This window comes from Simochromis diagramma, unplaced genomic scaffold, assembly GCF_900408965.1.
Source record: "Simochromis diagramma unplaced genomic scaffold, fSimDia1.1 OVJJ01000413.1, whole genome shotgun sequence".
Taxonomy (NCBI): Eukaryota; Metazoa; Chordata; class Actinopteri; order Cichliformes; family Cichlidae; genus Simochromis; species Simochromis diagramma.
In genome coordinates, this window is record NW_024386948.1 from 2427704 (window position 1) to 2441538 (window position 13835).

Here is a 13835-nt window from a genome sequence, read left to right on the forward strand (position 1 = left end):
GACACAGTAATTCCACTCAAGTTCAGACCAAAACCGAGACCCTTTGGAGGAGGTGGTCTTGGTGGGGTTCTAAATGAACTCCAGAGCAGTTTGTTCGTGGCATGAATGTGATCCCACCACGATCCAACCAAGCTAACAGGTGTGTCAGTACAGTTGTAGCTAAACACCTTCCCGTAGGTAACATAGCTGTGTGAAAAGTTCTGCAGAAGCCAACAACTAGCCTTGAAATGAACATAATGAAAAAGCTGTAAGTCCACAAACCCATCAACTGGCTGCGACCAGAGTAAACGGATCAGGCTTCAGAAACTGTGTGTCTTGCAGTTCCCCCCTAATCCAACTCTGGCACTGTTTTCGTTAAACCCTCCTTTGCCTCATATATAAACCTTCTTACCTTCATCTCGGCTTTAAAATATTCTCTGAAACCATGACCTGAAAATCTTCCCAAGGCCAAATCAAACCTGAGATTCCTTTATTTCCCAAAGTGCATGTCCTTTGTACTTTTTTTTTTTTTTTTGGTTTAATTAACTCGCCTCGTCCTGTACGTTCTTTTTGTTGGTCAGATGCTTTCATGTGGCGATATTGCAGGCTCATTGCAGCATTTTCACACTTCGAGCCTCACCTGTGCATGTACCACTCTGACCTAGATTAATATGGTTGGGATTATCCCTCCATCAGCAGTCTTAGCTTGAATGCTCTGTATAGGAATCAATACACTGCAGGAATGCGATAGCCAAAAAAGAGGCTTAGTGACTCTACTTAATCCAGGTTTTATTCCAAGCAGGCAGCACAAAAGCAGTCTTAGTGCTGAGATTCCACAAAGAAACACAGCCTTGAGCTGATTGGTTTGTCTCAGCTCTTCTGAACGCTTTTCATTGTAGAGAAGTCGCGGGGGGGAAAGCGCTTACCTGTTCAGGACATTGGCGAGATGCTGAGTTTGGAGGCGGCTCCAAAACCCGGAGTCATCTGCGACGATTTTTTAACATCAAACAACCCGTCACGCTAATTAGCGAGACAACAGCAGCCCTGTTGTTTTGTGACAGCTTTGTTACACAAACTAATTGAAGCAAGTGCGTTTTGCATGCCTGTATGTTTGAAGGGTGTAGCTGCAGGACGCCTGCAGCAATGCAGTCAGCTACATTGGGAAACCCAGTGTTTTGTGTTTAGTGTGTGTGTGTGTTAAAGACACTTGTAGAGAGAAACACGATTGAGTATCATGATAGATTATAAAATTACAAGGAAATTATTCACAGTTGCAACAACTTGCAATGCAATAACAACACAAATCTTGTACTCATACAGCAGCAAAACAAGCTCATGCTTAAGAGAATATAAGAGATAGAAAAGTGCAGATTCCTCTCAGACACTATTTGGATGAAAATGATTGAAACTTGCTTTAAAACAGTAATCCAGCACTGAGTTAGAAACAAGCAAAAATCACGGAGATTTCCACACCTTCCAGTATTCACACAACCCAAAATTACTATCCTGAAACCTGGTGATTCACTTTCAGCTCCAAAACATGAACTAGCTCCATCTTTATCATATCAGCAGAGCTATGATATAATTTAATGATGGCTGTCCAAGGCAGGGCTGTGTTTTCATACACTGCGTAGTATTCGCTAGCTGTTAAGGGAGCTAAGGAGACCAAATTAGTCTACCATTCATAGAGACTTTTTTTTGCCTACATGAATATCAATGAAAAATCTTTAGATCCATATTTTATGTGTGTTATCTCTTACAGGCTACATATCTGCATTAAACTTTGTGTCCTTGTGGAAAACAAGTGCAAAAGTGGAAATTTGGAAGACTTTGATGCTGTAAAATCCATCCATGTAGTATTTTCCTTAAAGGGAAACAGATACTAAATATCAGCCTGCAGCTATGGTGCATCTGCAAGCCACTTTGCAACCCACCTCCAAGCTGGCTTCTTCTTTCATCCTGTACCCCACATGATCATCATGGTGGGTCTTGTTGCTCCCAGGACAGACGGATGGAAATAACAATCTTCTTTTGACTGAACTCTGTGACTCTGTGTCGCCGCTTATGTCTAATAATGGCACAGGAGTGACACTCGGGGTTAATTTTGGATCAGTTGGTTGGGCTGCCTCTTTGTGTGTGTTTTTCACACACACACACACACACACACACACACACACACACACACACACACACACACACACACACACACACACACACACACACACATGCGTAGTAGCCTGCCAGTTGAGAATTTGCTTTTATCATTCAGGGTCAGTTAGCTGGTCAAAGGTCAAAATGAGCCAAGAGCTCAAGCATGTGTAAGCTAATAAGCAAGGTGCCTGTGCATTTCTTTGGACCAATTTTACTCTCTGCTCCTTCACCTTAATGTCATCATCCCCCCCAGCCTTCACCGTTTTACTATTTCATGAGCTCCTGCCTATTTTTGTGCCTCTTATTAACAAATCCATCCATTTGCCCCAGTCTTCACCCTCAGATTGCAGCCACTTGTTCAATTACGTTCTGCTCAAACGCAGCCCTCTCTTCATTTTCTTTCCTGTTATCCAAGATTTGGTAAAATGGCGGGAGCTAACCTCGAGCTGATGTCAGAGGGATCTGAGCTTGTTGTCTCAAGCAGAACTGGGTCATAAGAGCTAAATTTATTGAATACAGCTGAGGGGAAGCAGCACATATGAGGTGTGGCAGAGATGTTTATTTGTGTCTTGAAGTTGTGTTGTGCTATTTCGCTCTGTGTATTCTGTCCTGAGGCTGAACTCTGACGGTAAATAGATCCACACCTGTCTGTTTTTTATTAGCTGTGCCGATTGCATAACCCCATAACTATCTACATTTATCTCCCCTCTACATTTCTCCTTTTATCTCTTTACCTTTCTTAATCCCTTCCTGATGCATTAAACTCTGAGTATGCTGAATCCTAGGATTTTTTTAAGGAATGCTTTTAAGAGAACATTTTAACATAACAGGAAAGAATCTAATTCATTTCTCTTATTCTTTTCAGATACGACTTCATAGAGATCCGCGATGGAACTTCAGAGACGGCCGATGTTTTGGGGCGGCACTGCAGCAACATCGCCCCAGGGCCAATTATTTCATCTGGGCCATCCCTCCAAATCAGATTTGTCTCCGACTACGCCCATCAGGGAGCCGGCTTCTCTTTGCGCTACGAGATATTCAAAACAGGTAAGGAAGCATTAACGGGTTGTGTTCTTAAAGCTGGGTCTGTTTAGTGCCACATTAAGTCAACAACGCCACACAGTTCATCGTGTTTTTTCTTAATTTTCTTGTTTTTCTGCAGACTTTTTTGGGCAATTCAAGCAATATTTTATATTACATGAAAAACAAAACAAACAACAACAACAAGAAAAACAAAACAGTGTGCATCATTTTGTTACAGTTTATGTGTGGGACATGTTTCATCAAACGTAAGGCTCCCCTTCTCAAAAACACTCAAGTCAATGATTTTTTGTCATCATGCGCCTCCTTCGCCTTCATGTTAGCGGCCCAAAACCCGCAATCACTCATCCCATCACTTTCCCAGTAATTTACTTCAGCAGAGGGGACCGGGCATGCAGGCAAAACTTACAGAGCGAGGAAAAAACAACAACTTTTAAGTTGCCTCAAAGCACGTGAGGAATGCGTTCTTATATGAAGCAAGAATACACTTCCTCCGGGGCCGTTAGGAAGACTGGGGTGTGGGAAGGGTTATTGTGGGATGATGGAAAATGGAAAGAGCTCCGAGGCTACTTGGGAGTTTGACTTAAGGTCAAAGGTTTATGAGCGGAGGCAGAGGCGAGGAGAGTGATGGGGACGAGCGTGTGGCGAAATGGAATTTTCTCAAAAGTCGTCAAAGTGCACGAGGTGAAGTGTGCTTTGCGGGCAAGGTTGAAGTATTGTTTTAGTGGCGCTTGTGTGTTTGTGTGTGTGAGTTATAGTGGGAGGAGGCGAGGTGAATTGGTCAGGTGGCCTCGGGGGGAACAAGATTTATGTACGAGTTGCCAGCGTATTGTCTCTGCAGCAGTTAAAGGTAACTCCTGATTTGGGTCTGGAAATGCTTTTCGATTTAACACCGCAAAAACAGAAAGAATTCGTTAATTCACCTCCCACCTTTGAAGAAATGTCCCTGGCTTTGTGTCAAATGAGTGTGACCCAAATTTGATGTTACCGAGGACACCGAGCTCAGACCCTGGCGGTATAACTGACTGCATCTGTCTCACGCATAGATGGATCGAAGGCTGGTGGATTGTGGTGGAGGGGGGATGCGGTTGCCGTGCATTTAACAAGATCCTGGTATAAATACAGGGGTGTAAGAGCTGGTGTCACTGTGCGAGCACATGTAGGTGTCTGCTGGCTGCATGTGTGGGTGGTTCCACTCAGCTTGTTGTGCGAGATTCTGTCTGTCTCTATGTATGTTTGTATGTGGAGGCGGGAAGAGAGACCCGTATGTTTGTGTGTGTGTGAGACAGAGGTAGAGAGAGAGGGACAAACTGAGGGGGAAAATGATTGGGGTTAAGGGAGACAAACTGACAAAGAAGGAGTGAGTCAGAGAGTGGAAATGAATTCAGGATGCGTGATTGAGGCCATGTGTTAATTACGGCGTTCCCAGCGCCTGCACGCTCTCTCATCATGGCTGTTTGTCTTACCGTGGCAGGCCCGGGCCCTCTAAACAGCTTACAACTTCTGACGGGTACACAGAGATCCGAGGCTGAGATGTGTTTACTTACTAGAGGAGAAGTGGCAAATGTGCAAGCGTTATTTTTACCCTTCTTAACGGATTTAGGCGTTGTGCATTTTTGCGTGCTTTTATTTTGGGGAGGTGATGGAGAAATTAATTTTAGTCCAGTCTGTTTTAATGTAGCTGCACAAAACTCAGTTTGTGTGTACAGTGTCGAGGTTGGGAGGTTGTGTTTATGGGTCTGTGTGTGTTTTTAAAGGGTGTGTCCTGACAGATAGAAATCTGTGCAAACAGCTGGGAGACATGTGTGTTTGTGTGCGTGTCTTCAGCTTCCTCCCCATCTTAAACAGACAGCTGAGGCTGACCCCACCACACTGTGTCTGGAAGTCAGACAATGCAGGTCTGGTTTTGACTCTGTGTGTGTGTGTGTGTGTGTGTGTGTGTGTGTGTGTGTGTGTGTGTGTGTGTGTGTGTGTGTGTGTGTGTGTTTGAGATATCCTGCCCTGCTTTCTCTGCATTGGACTAATGATACTGTGGCTTGTTTTTGTTTTGTTCATTCAACCTTATTACATAAGCAGTGACTGTAGCTACTCCAGGGTTTTTTTGAATTGGACAAGCAATCTGTTTGTGCCACTGCCACTGTGTGTGTTTGTGTGTGGTTTATGTGTGTGTAAGTGGCGTGGTACAGCACAGTTAGAGCTAATCACTTTCAGCGTTGAGGATCACAAGTCGACCTTTGGCTCTACATCCGTCCCAAATAACCCTTCACCCTTCGGTTCACGTCCTAAGAAGAGCCAGGGTCTTCCATCTATCCCTCAGTCCACTATACTCATGCACACACACACGCACGCACACATACAGTGCACAAACGCCTTAATCCTACTGTACAGTGAAAGTGCACAGCTTCCCTCCCTTCCCCCTTATTGTTGTGGCCTACTTTGGTCCTACTCATGCGTGCTTAACCCTTTATACAGCCCTGACTACCACCCCACACAAAGTCACGTGCTGCTGATGCTGTTACCACGGCTACAAGGGGAAGACTTATGATGGAAGCCCCCATTTCACCCTTCCCCAAAGCCCACCAGTAGCTCAGTGGGGGCAGAAAAACAGTGGCAGCCAATCCAGTGTTAAGATGGGAGCATAGAGAACCTTCGGGCATTGGGTCTTCTCCATGACCGCTGCTGACCGCTTCTGTGGCATCTGGGGGTTCGGGTGGTGGTGGAAGAGGGCGCAGCCTACGGCAGGGACCCCCGCCCAAGTACCAGACATAACACACTGGCCTTGCGTGTCTCTCTGATGCTATCGTGCTGATTGGACGCGTCAGTGATGGCTGTTATGGCTGATTGCAACTTGTTTATTCCTGAAAAACCCATGAGCCCCATCCCACTGCCGAAATCACGCTCACGTAATTAACCGGCAAAAGGTGAATTAAAGTCATGAATAAATAAATCGAGCACAAAAAAAAAAAACAAGAGCGCTTAAGACTGATCAGCGATGAGGAAAAACGTGTACCCGGAATGAAATAACGAGACATTATCAGCAACCGCGTGAACGGCTTTGATCAAAAACAGCAGGAGGGCTTTTTTTGGCATCTGCATTTTTTTTGTATGTGTGTGTGTGTGCTGAAGATGAAAAACAATTGATAATGGTAATTCATTTAACAACAACAACAACATAACAGAGGCATCAGTCTAAGAAGAAACATTCCTCTCGAATTGTCTCTCCGGATATATAAAAGTGTCAAACCACAGCATGCCAAGAATGCTGTTTCTCCTTTTCTTGGGTCTTCCAGTTGTTCACAGTGTTGTTGTTGTTGTTGTTTTTGTTGTTGTGGGTTTTCAACCCTTCCCCCCACACCCTTGTGTAGCGTGCCCCTTCCGCTACACATCTACGCAGGCATGCACGTACACAGCCCTTCCCCAGATGCCTCGGGAGAGATTTTCTTCAATGGAAACCGTGAGCCGAACTCAAGCGTGGGGAGGTTACACGAGAGATCTGCTCGCGACTGTATACGAGGAGTGAGCTGTATGTCAGGCGGAGACAGGCAGGTGAGAGAGAGGAGGGTGAGGCAGGTTTTGATGTGCGGCAGACGCAGAGGTGAGCCCTCAGCTAGAGTTGTATGTCGACGCCAGGCGAGACAGAGGGTTGAAAGAGTGAATGAACACAGGCCCGGCGCGTCGCTGGGTGGAGGAGGAGAGGAAAGGGGTTGCCCTGACACAACGTGTGGAGCTGCCGCTACTACATCAGGCACTCATGTGCAAGAATCGAGTGGTTTCTACCCAGCAACTCGCCCTCTTACCCCCACCCCACCTCCAATCACACTGACACACACTCTCACTCACTCACACTATGACCTCCCGCTCCTTGCCAGAAGACAGCTCTCGCCAAATGGCAGCTCATGGTGCGATGCAAGCACCAAACAGGCACGTGTGTGTGCGCAGGCATGTGTGTGTGTTTTTAAGACATGAGGGGGTGACAGAGGGAGGTAGAAAGGGGCGAGGGGGAGGAGAAGAGGGGGACTTGTTTTTGGCGTGTTCATACACTGTGAGCTAATGAGCAGTGACGCAAAGAGAAGGTGCATATGCGCACACTCGGCAGAGCATCGGCACGTGACGTCGCGCGAGGGCGACAGCTCCTCGAGTAACAGACACGGCGTGTTTGGATGGGCGGTGGAGTCAAGCTGCGCTCAGATTGAAGATTTCACCAGCAGGACTCCGCAGACTTGCTTTGCACTGTGACCCAGTGAGAAACAAGGCCAGTGTGTTACTGGGTCTCACACATGCAGACACACACCTTCAAGCACGCACACACTGAGGGAAAACAGGCAGCAAGAAACGGGTCGTGTGAGCAAAAACGTACATGCGAAGAGGAGCATTCGCAGGAGATGTGACTCATGCGTACTGCGCAGTTCATTTGCTGTCGTTATGATCGCATTACAGACACATGGAGATTGATGCTGCTTACTCCTACATTATAACTGTACACTTAACACACAGAGCTGAGGTCAGTGGTTGAAGGGATGGGGAGATCTTGGCTGTAAATTACCCTCACATTTCAGCATCCCTACTTCTGTGTGTGTGTTTGTGTGTGCGTACAGGCAGCAGCCTGATCCACGGGTGTTTTGATGTAACGGTGTGTGTGGGAGTCGACACAAGAATGCCTGCTTTTAACGCGTGGGGGGGAAGATTCATACTTTTTTTTTTGTCAACATCTCAACTGTCAACTGTGACATGAATGTATTGGTGCCAGGTAAATCAATAGGAAGATATATGCATCATTGCACTCGGCTATATATGTAAGCACTTTTTTTAAAAATGTGAGGCTTTGGCAGGAAATGAGAGAAAACGGGATATAAAGAATCTCTCACAAAATGGGGAATACAAATAGAGATATGGTATACGTCTCCTGGGTTTTCCTCCCTCTGTCTCTATGCTGATTAGGGTCAGCTCTCTGCCATTACCAAGTGTAGACACCGGGAGGGAGGGTCAGAGCAGCACAGTCGACCCCTCAGCTTTTCATAGGGCCGCCTGATAATAAGAACCGGTGCCTCCGAGGAATGCTGCCGAAGGAATGTTCCACAAACGCGTCTGTGCTCCTAAACGCCGCCTCTACGAATATGAATCTGGTTATCAAACGCAGCCCTGGCAGCTCCCTGAGACAGTGCAGTGCTTACCTGGATGCGGCGCCGCTTTCCCAGGTTTGAAATCCACCAGATGCCTCCTCCCGTGAGCCTCTTCAACCTGACCTCCCAGCTTTCCAGTGGAGTCAACGATGGGAAAAATGCTTCTAGCTTAGGCTTGTTTTTCCTTGCTGGTAGTGACCGACCAGGCGCATTTGTCTGGGAAAGGAAACTGAAGTGAAATGCGTCTTTAAATGAATTTACCTTCAACGAGTCATTTCAGCAGGAGAGAAGTAGCAAAAAGAAAAAAAACACACAATGTCCAGTTTAAGTGCGCTTTAGTCCTAGAGGAAGAGCTGCGATTTGTCCCACGTATCTTAGCAGCGTTGCCACATGAGGATGTGTGTGTGTCCGGTGAGCATGAAAATAGAAATGCATAAAGATGTACGACTGAACGGAGCCTGCATTGTAAAGATAGAACTATTTAAAGGGTGAGCGAACTCAGGCTCGGAAAATAAACACAGCTTATGAATGAGGCAGCGCGTGTGACATTTGTGTGAAGACCTGTCTATTTGCCGTGTGTGTGTGTGTGTGTGTGTGCTGGATTGTCAGCTCTCTCCCGCCTCATTGATGTGCCGGTCCATAAACACTCGGCCGTGACTCAGGCTCCCCAGTGGACCGCGGAGCAGTGGCTGATGGGTAGATGATCTGAGCCACACAGCTGCTGCCGCTCAAGGTGAGCCGCCCAGGGCGCATAAATCTGCATAGCTAATGAGGAGCCGCCGCAAAGGGCCCACTTAGAACCATTACACAACTTTTGTGGTATGCATGAGCGAGGTGTGCGAGAGAAAGTGAAAGACACGCGCACACACAGAGTGCAAATGAGACCCAAAAAAGGGTAGAAATTTTAAATATATGCTCTAAAGCAGGGGTCCGTCTTTAAAGGTAGAATTTTTAAGGGCTCAAGTAAAGGCTGGGTTTTGGAGTGCACTGTCATTGTTTGAGAGCACAGAGGTGGTATGAATTTAAGGGGATCGTGCACAAAAAAAGAGCTCTAAGCCTGCTTGCGTTGCATGATGCAAAATTAGAAATGCCCAGTTGAGCATTTGCTCGCTCTGTTGGGTTTTTTCCCTCCTCCATCTACAGCCACGAGTCGTGCACGTTCGTGTCCTTTCACCACCGCAGCTACTGGAAAATCCCAGCGGGGCTGTCAGTGACGAATGAGTTTCTGAAACACCTTCTGCAAGTCAGATGAGATACCGCCACGTGATCGATTGCTCCTGCTCGTAACGCGACCATTATGGGGTTTTTTTGTTTTTCACTCCCAACTCTAAACATCCTCTTATCCTTGTGTGTCTGCTTAGGCTCGGAATTCTGCTTCCGCAATTTCACCAGCCCTACCGGCATGATCGAGTCCCCGGGGTTCCCGGATAAATACCCTCACAATCTGGAATGCTCCTACATGATCATTGCCCCGCCCCACATGGACATCACGCTCACCTTCCTGACCTTCGATCTCGAGAACGACCCCCTGCTGGTCGGAGAGGGTGACTGCAAGTACGACTGGCTGGACGTGTGGGACGGTCTGCCACAAGGTGAGCGCACAGACACACACAGACACACACAAACAGATGTCGGAATATCTCAGCGTGAGCGTAGACACACTGGAAAGACACCCTGTCCTCACCTTTTAACGTGCGTGGACAGCCACATTTCCACATGCACATTCCTACACTGAAATCTGCATAGCAGCCTTCAATTTCCTGTGCAGGCATCCCTCTCTTTGATGTAAGCTCTTACCGTACAGTCCATCCCATTACATGGGGGGGGGGACTGGACACCCCTGAGGAGCAATCTGTTCCCATGGTTCTCTTCCCTCTCCATAATAACAACCCGTTCCTAACCCCCCTCGTACTTTCCTCCCTGTCCTCCATCCTTATCACCTAGCACTTCCTTCCTCCCCAGGGTGAGCGAGAGTGACGGCCACGATGAGTATCTGCTTGTATGCAAAGAGCCGAGATCAGAAAGTGGGAATGGGAGGGGTTTGGGGGAGAAAAACATTTGAGGATGTTATCAAGGGGCTTTGATAGTGACCGCCATAGGGTAATGCTAGTTGCTCTGTAGCTGATGAAAGCCACATTAGTAGTGGTGAGTGGTTCATTTCTCACCTCTCGCTTTGCCGAGTTCCTTTTCTTCTCTCTTTTTTTCCTTTTCTTTTTGAAAATATGAAGCAGGGTGGGGGGGGGGGAACCAAGGATTTGCTCTAATTATTCCATTTTCAGTCGCTAAGAAGGGATCCAAGTGGATTTAAAATTCCAATTATAGCCTTGAATTTAGGAGCTTTGATAGCTGAAAACAATTTATACCATTCAAAGTTGAGAATTAGGAGCAAATTAAAGTGTAACCCAGTTCCAGTGAGCCTGAGTTTCCTTGGGCGTGAAAGAGGGACGGGAGACGAGGCGGAAGGGTGAAGAATTTTTGTGTCTGGAGACCGTTGTAATCCTTAATGTTTGTGAGTGCGTGCGCGCATGTGTGTGTCTATGCGTGTGTGAGTGCTTGTCTGCAGCTGATCCCAGTGCAGCTTGCATTAAAGCAAGGGATTCCATTCCCTCTCCTGCTGGGTTCTGGCTGAGACACACACATGGCAGATGGAGGGATGGACAGGAGAGTTAAGGGAGAGAGGAATGAATGGAGGAAGGGGAGATGGAGGAGAGGCATGCTGTGAGTCATTAGACAACACTTACCGAAGCAGCATGACCACTGGAAACCTGTCTTTGCAGTGCTGGATTTCCTTTTTTTTTTTAATCTTATAGGAATTATCACATGTGCGTGCTTTTTCTGATTTTTCTTCCTTCCTTGAATGTAGCATCATACAGAAAAAGCAGTAAATGTTGAGTTTTTCAAAATAACAGCATGAATGTTTCTTTTAAAATAATTTCTTTGCAATATGACTGTATAAACATGTATTTCGTGTGTGTGCAGTGGCTCCTCTGATTGGCCGGTACTGCGGGACAAAGATCCCCCCAGAGATCCAATCGTCCTCCGGCCTGCTGTCCCTCTCCTTCCACACCGACATGGCTGTCGCCAAAGACGGCTTCTCCGCCCGCTACAACATGACACAAAAAGAAGTCTCCGACTGTGAGTGCACCATCACTTTAAGAGCGCACGTGTGCGTGCATTTGTGTGTACAGAGTGTAGGTTTGCTTACCTGCTTTCATTCCCAACTCGATTTTCTCTCTTTCACCGCTTTCATCTCTGTCATCTCTGCTGACACTCGTCTTTCTCTCTTCATCTTTTTTCTTTTTCCTCCTCTCCTCTTACCCTCTCGATCTCTTCAGCCGTGCCTGCTTTAATGCTATTTCAATCTCGGAGCGCTCCCTCGCCCCTCTCAGCCTATTTTGCGCTCTCCTAAGAGAGCATGATTTCTCAGAAGCGGGCTCATACTATTTTCTTTTAGAATATAAATTAACTCAACCTCAATTTAACTTCACTCACCTGTTGGGCTGCTTTCTGCCTCTCATTGTCTTTTCTCTTTGTGTCTGCCTGAGTTTAACTTCACGCCTCTTGTTTTTTCGAGCTCTGTGCCCCTCATGCCTTCTCTTTCATGTCTGCTAAACCGTTATATTCAGTTATATTCAATGCAAACATAGCTGACGTTGCTCCCTCTTCTCCCGTCAGCATTTCACTGCAGCATGGCGCTGGGCATGGAGTCGGGGAAGATCAGCGACGACCAAATCACGGCCTCGACGTCCTTTTACGACAATCGCTGGCTGCCGCGCCAGGCTCGCCTCAACAACGACGACAACGCTTGGACGCCGGCAGAGGACAGCAACAAGGAATACATACAGGTATCACTCCGCGAGGTTCAAGCAGGCCTACGCTGTCGAGATCAGTCGATGTCAGCGGCAGCTCGCAGCAGCTGACGGATCAGCTGGTACCCTTTCATGCATTCAGTCGGCAAATGTCAACTATTTAAGTCGCTTTAGCCCACCTGCAGTTGTTTCGTACCCCAGGAAGAAGTCGTGCTGCTTCTTTCTTTGCCTTAGGCTTTCCATGAATGTACGTGGAAGGGGCAGAGAGGTTCCAGAACAGAGCCGTGCCACCAAATATAAATAACCGCGCATTTGAGCTGTCTCGAGGGCCCGGGTGTTTAAGAAACTTTTAAATGCAGTTGGTTTGCTCTGGTAGAAATCTGACGGCGAATATTTGATTTAAGGCACAAAGTCTAGAGCGGGTCGACACTGATATCTGAATCAGCGACGCGTTAACTCGCTGGTGACAGTAAATTTGTCTCGGTGATACTTGCGGAAGAAGGCTCGGCGAAGAAGGCTCTCACGTACAGTGGGGGACACACAGAGGTGCTCACACATAAAGGGAATGGAGGAACTGTGAACCGATGATAAGGAAGTGCTTCCACACTCTCAATCTTTCCTGTCTCGAACGCGTGCATAGGCAGAGCGCGGAGGAGAGCGGCAAGAAGGCCGTGATTGATGAAGGTGCTCTTCAGGAATGCATCCGAACACTGTGCCATTGATCTTTGCCTCCAACCATTCCTCCCCTTACACACATCACAATGTACAGACACACACACTCACACACTCATAGATACCACCTAGGCTTCTTCAGTAGAAGGCCACAATCTGCTGCTGCTGCTGTGTGAGCAATAGACTTGCAGCTGCTCGGCTATCTGCATCAGCCCGGAGCACATCCATCCTGCAGTCTACGGAGCTTTCTCTGCCGCTATTCTATTTTATTTCAGTTCATGAAAACAGGTTTTATACATTTTTCCCCCTTTTTTCCAGGTGGATCTTCATTTCCTCAAGGTTTTGACCGGTATTGCCACACAGGGCGCCATATCCAAGGAAACGCAGAAGTCCTACTACGTCACAACCTTCAAGCTGGAGGTCAGCACCAACGGAGAGGACTGGATGGTGTACCGCCATGGCAAGAACCACAAGGTAGAGCATTAAACGTGTTTATAAGTAAAAACGAGGCCTGAAATGGTCCAACGGGCAAGCTCGCTTTAAAGTGAAGCCGAGCATCCACGCTGAACGCCGCATTTACACCTCCGAGATGTTCTCAAACAACTAAGGTTGTTGTGTTCGCTCGAGAGCCATATCAATGGCATCAGCGGACGCTACATTCCTGAAGGAGTCTTTCCCCTTCTAAGACTGTTTATGAACCCGAGTCATGACCTCAGTCATGAGTTGGAGAGAAAGGGAACGGGAGGGAGGAAGAGATAGAGAGAGGAGGGGAACCTGACAAACAAGAACAATGGAGTCCTCTGTGTGCCCTTATCTGGGACCGCTATTTATCATCTTTCTCAGCCTAACTCACACACACACACCTGGGGGTTGTGAAACCCTCTGGAGGCCGGCCAGGTGTGGACTGAGCAAATTTGCGCCTTGAGAGATTCACAGCATTACTCTCCGAAATCGCTCCCATTTAGTGTTTCGATCGAGCCTCGTTAAATCTGCGTTTGATTGCCTGCTCGTTGTTACTTATATACACACAATGGCAGGTTGTTGCCATGCCGTGACCTGCAGA

General features: G+C 47.2%; 1 protein-coding gene across 4 annotated transcripts in view; it reads left to right on the forward strand.

Moving 5' to 3' along the window:
- The window catches only part of nrp2a (neuropilin 2a), a 70019-nt gene that overhangs the window by 24868 nt on the left and 31316 nt on the right, over positions 1-13835 (forward strand). For all 4 annotated transcript variants that reach the window (XM_040038244.1, XM_040038245.1, XM_040038246.1 and 1 more), the window contains 5 exons: positions 2996-3177; positions 9653-9883; positions 11271-11426; positions 11967-12136; positions 13091-13246. In XM_040038244.1, coding sequence (XP_039894178.1) covers positions 2996-3177; positions 9653-9883; positions 11271-11426; positions 11967-12136; positions 13091-13246 — 895 coding nt within the window. The remainder of the gene's footprint in view (positions 1-2995; positions 3178-9652; positions 9884-11270; positions 11427-11966; positions 12137-13090; positions 13247-13835) is intronic.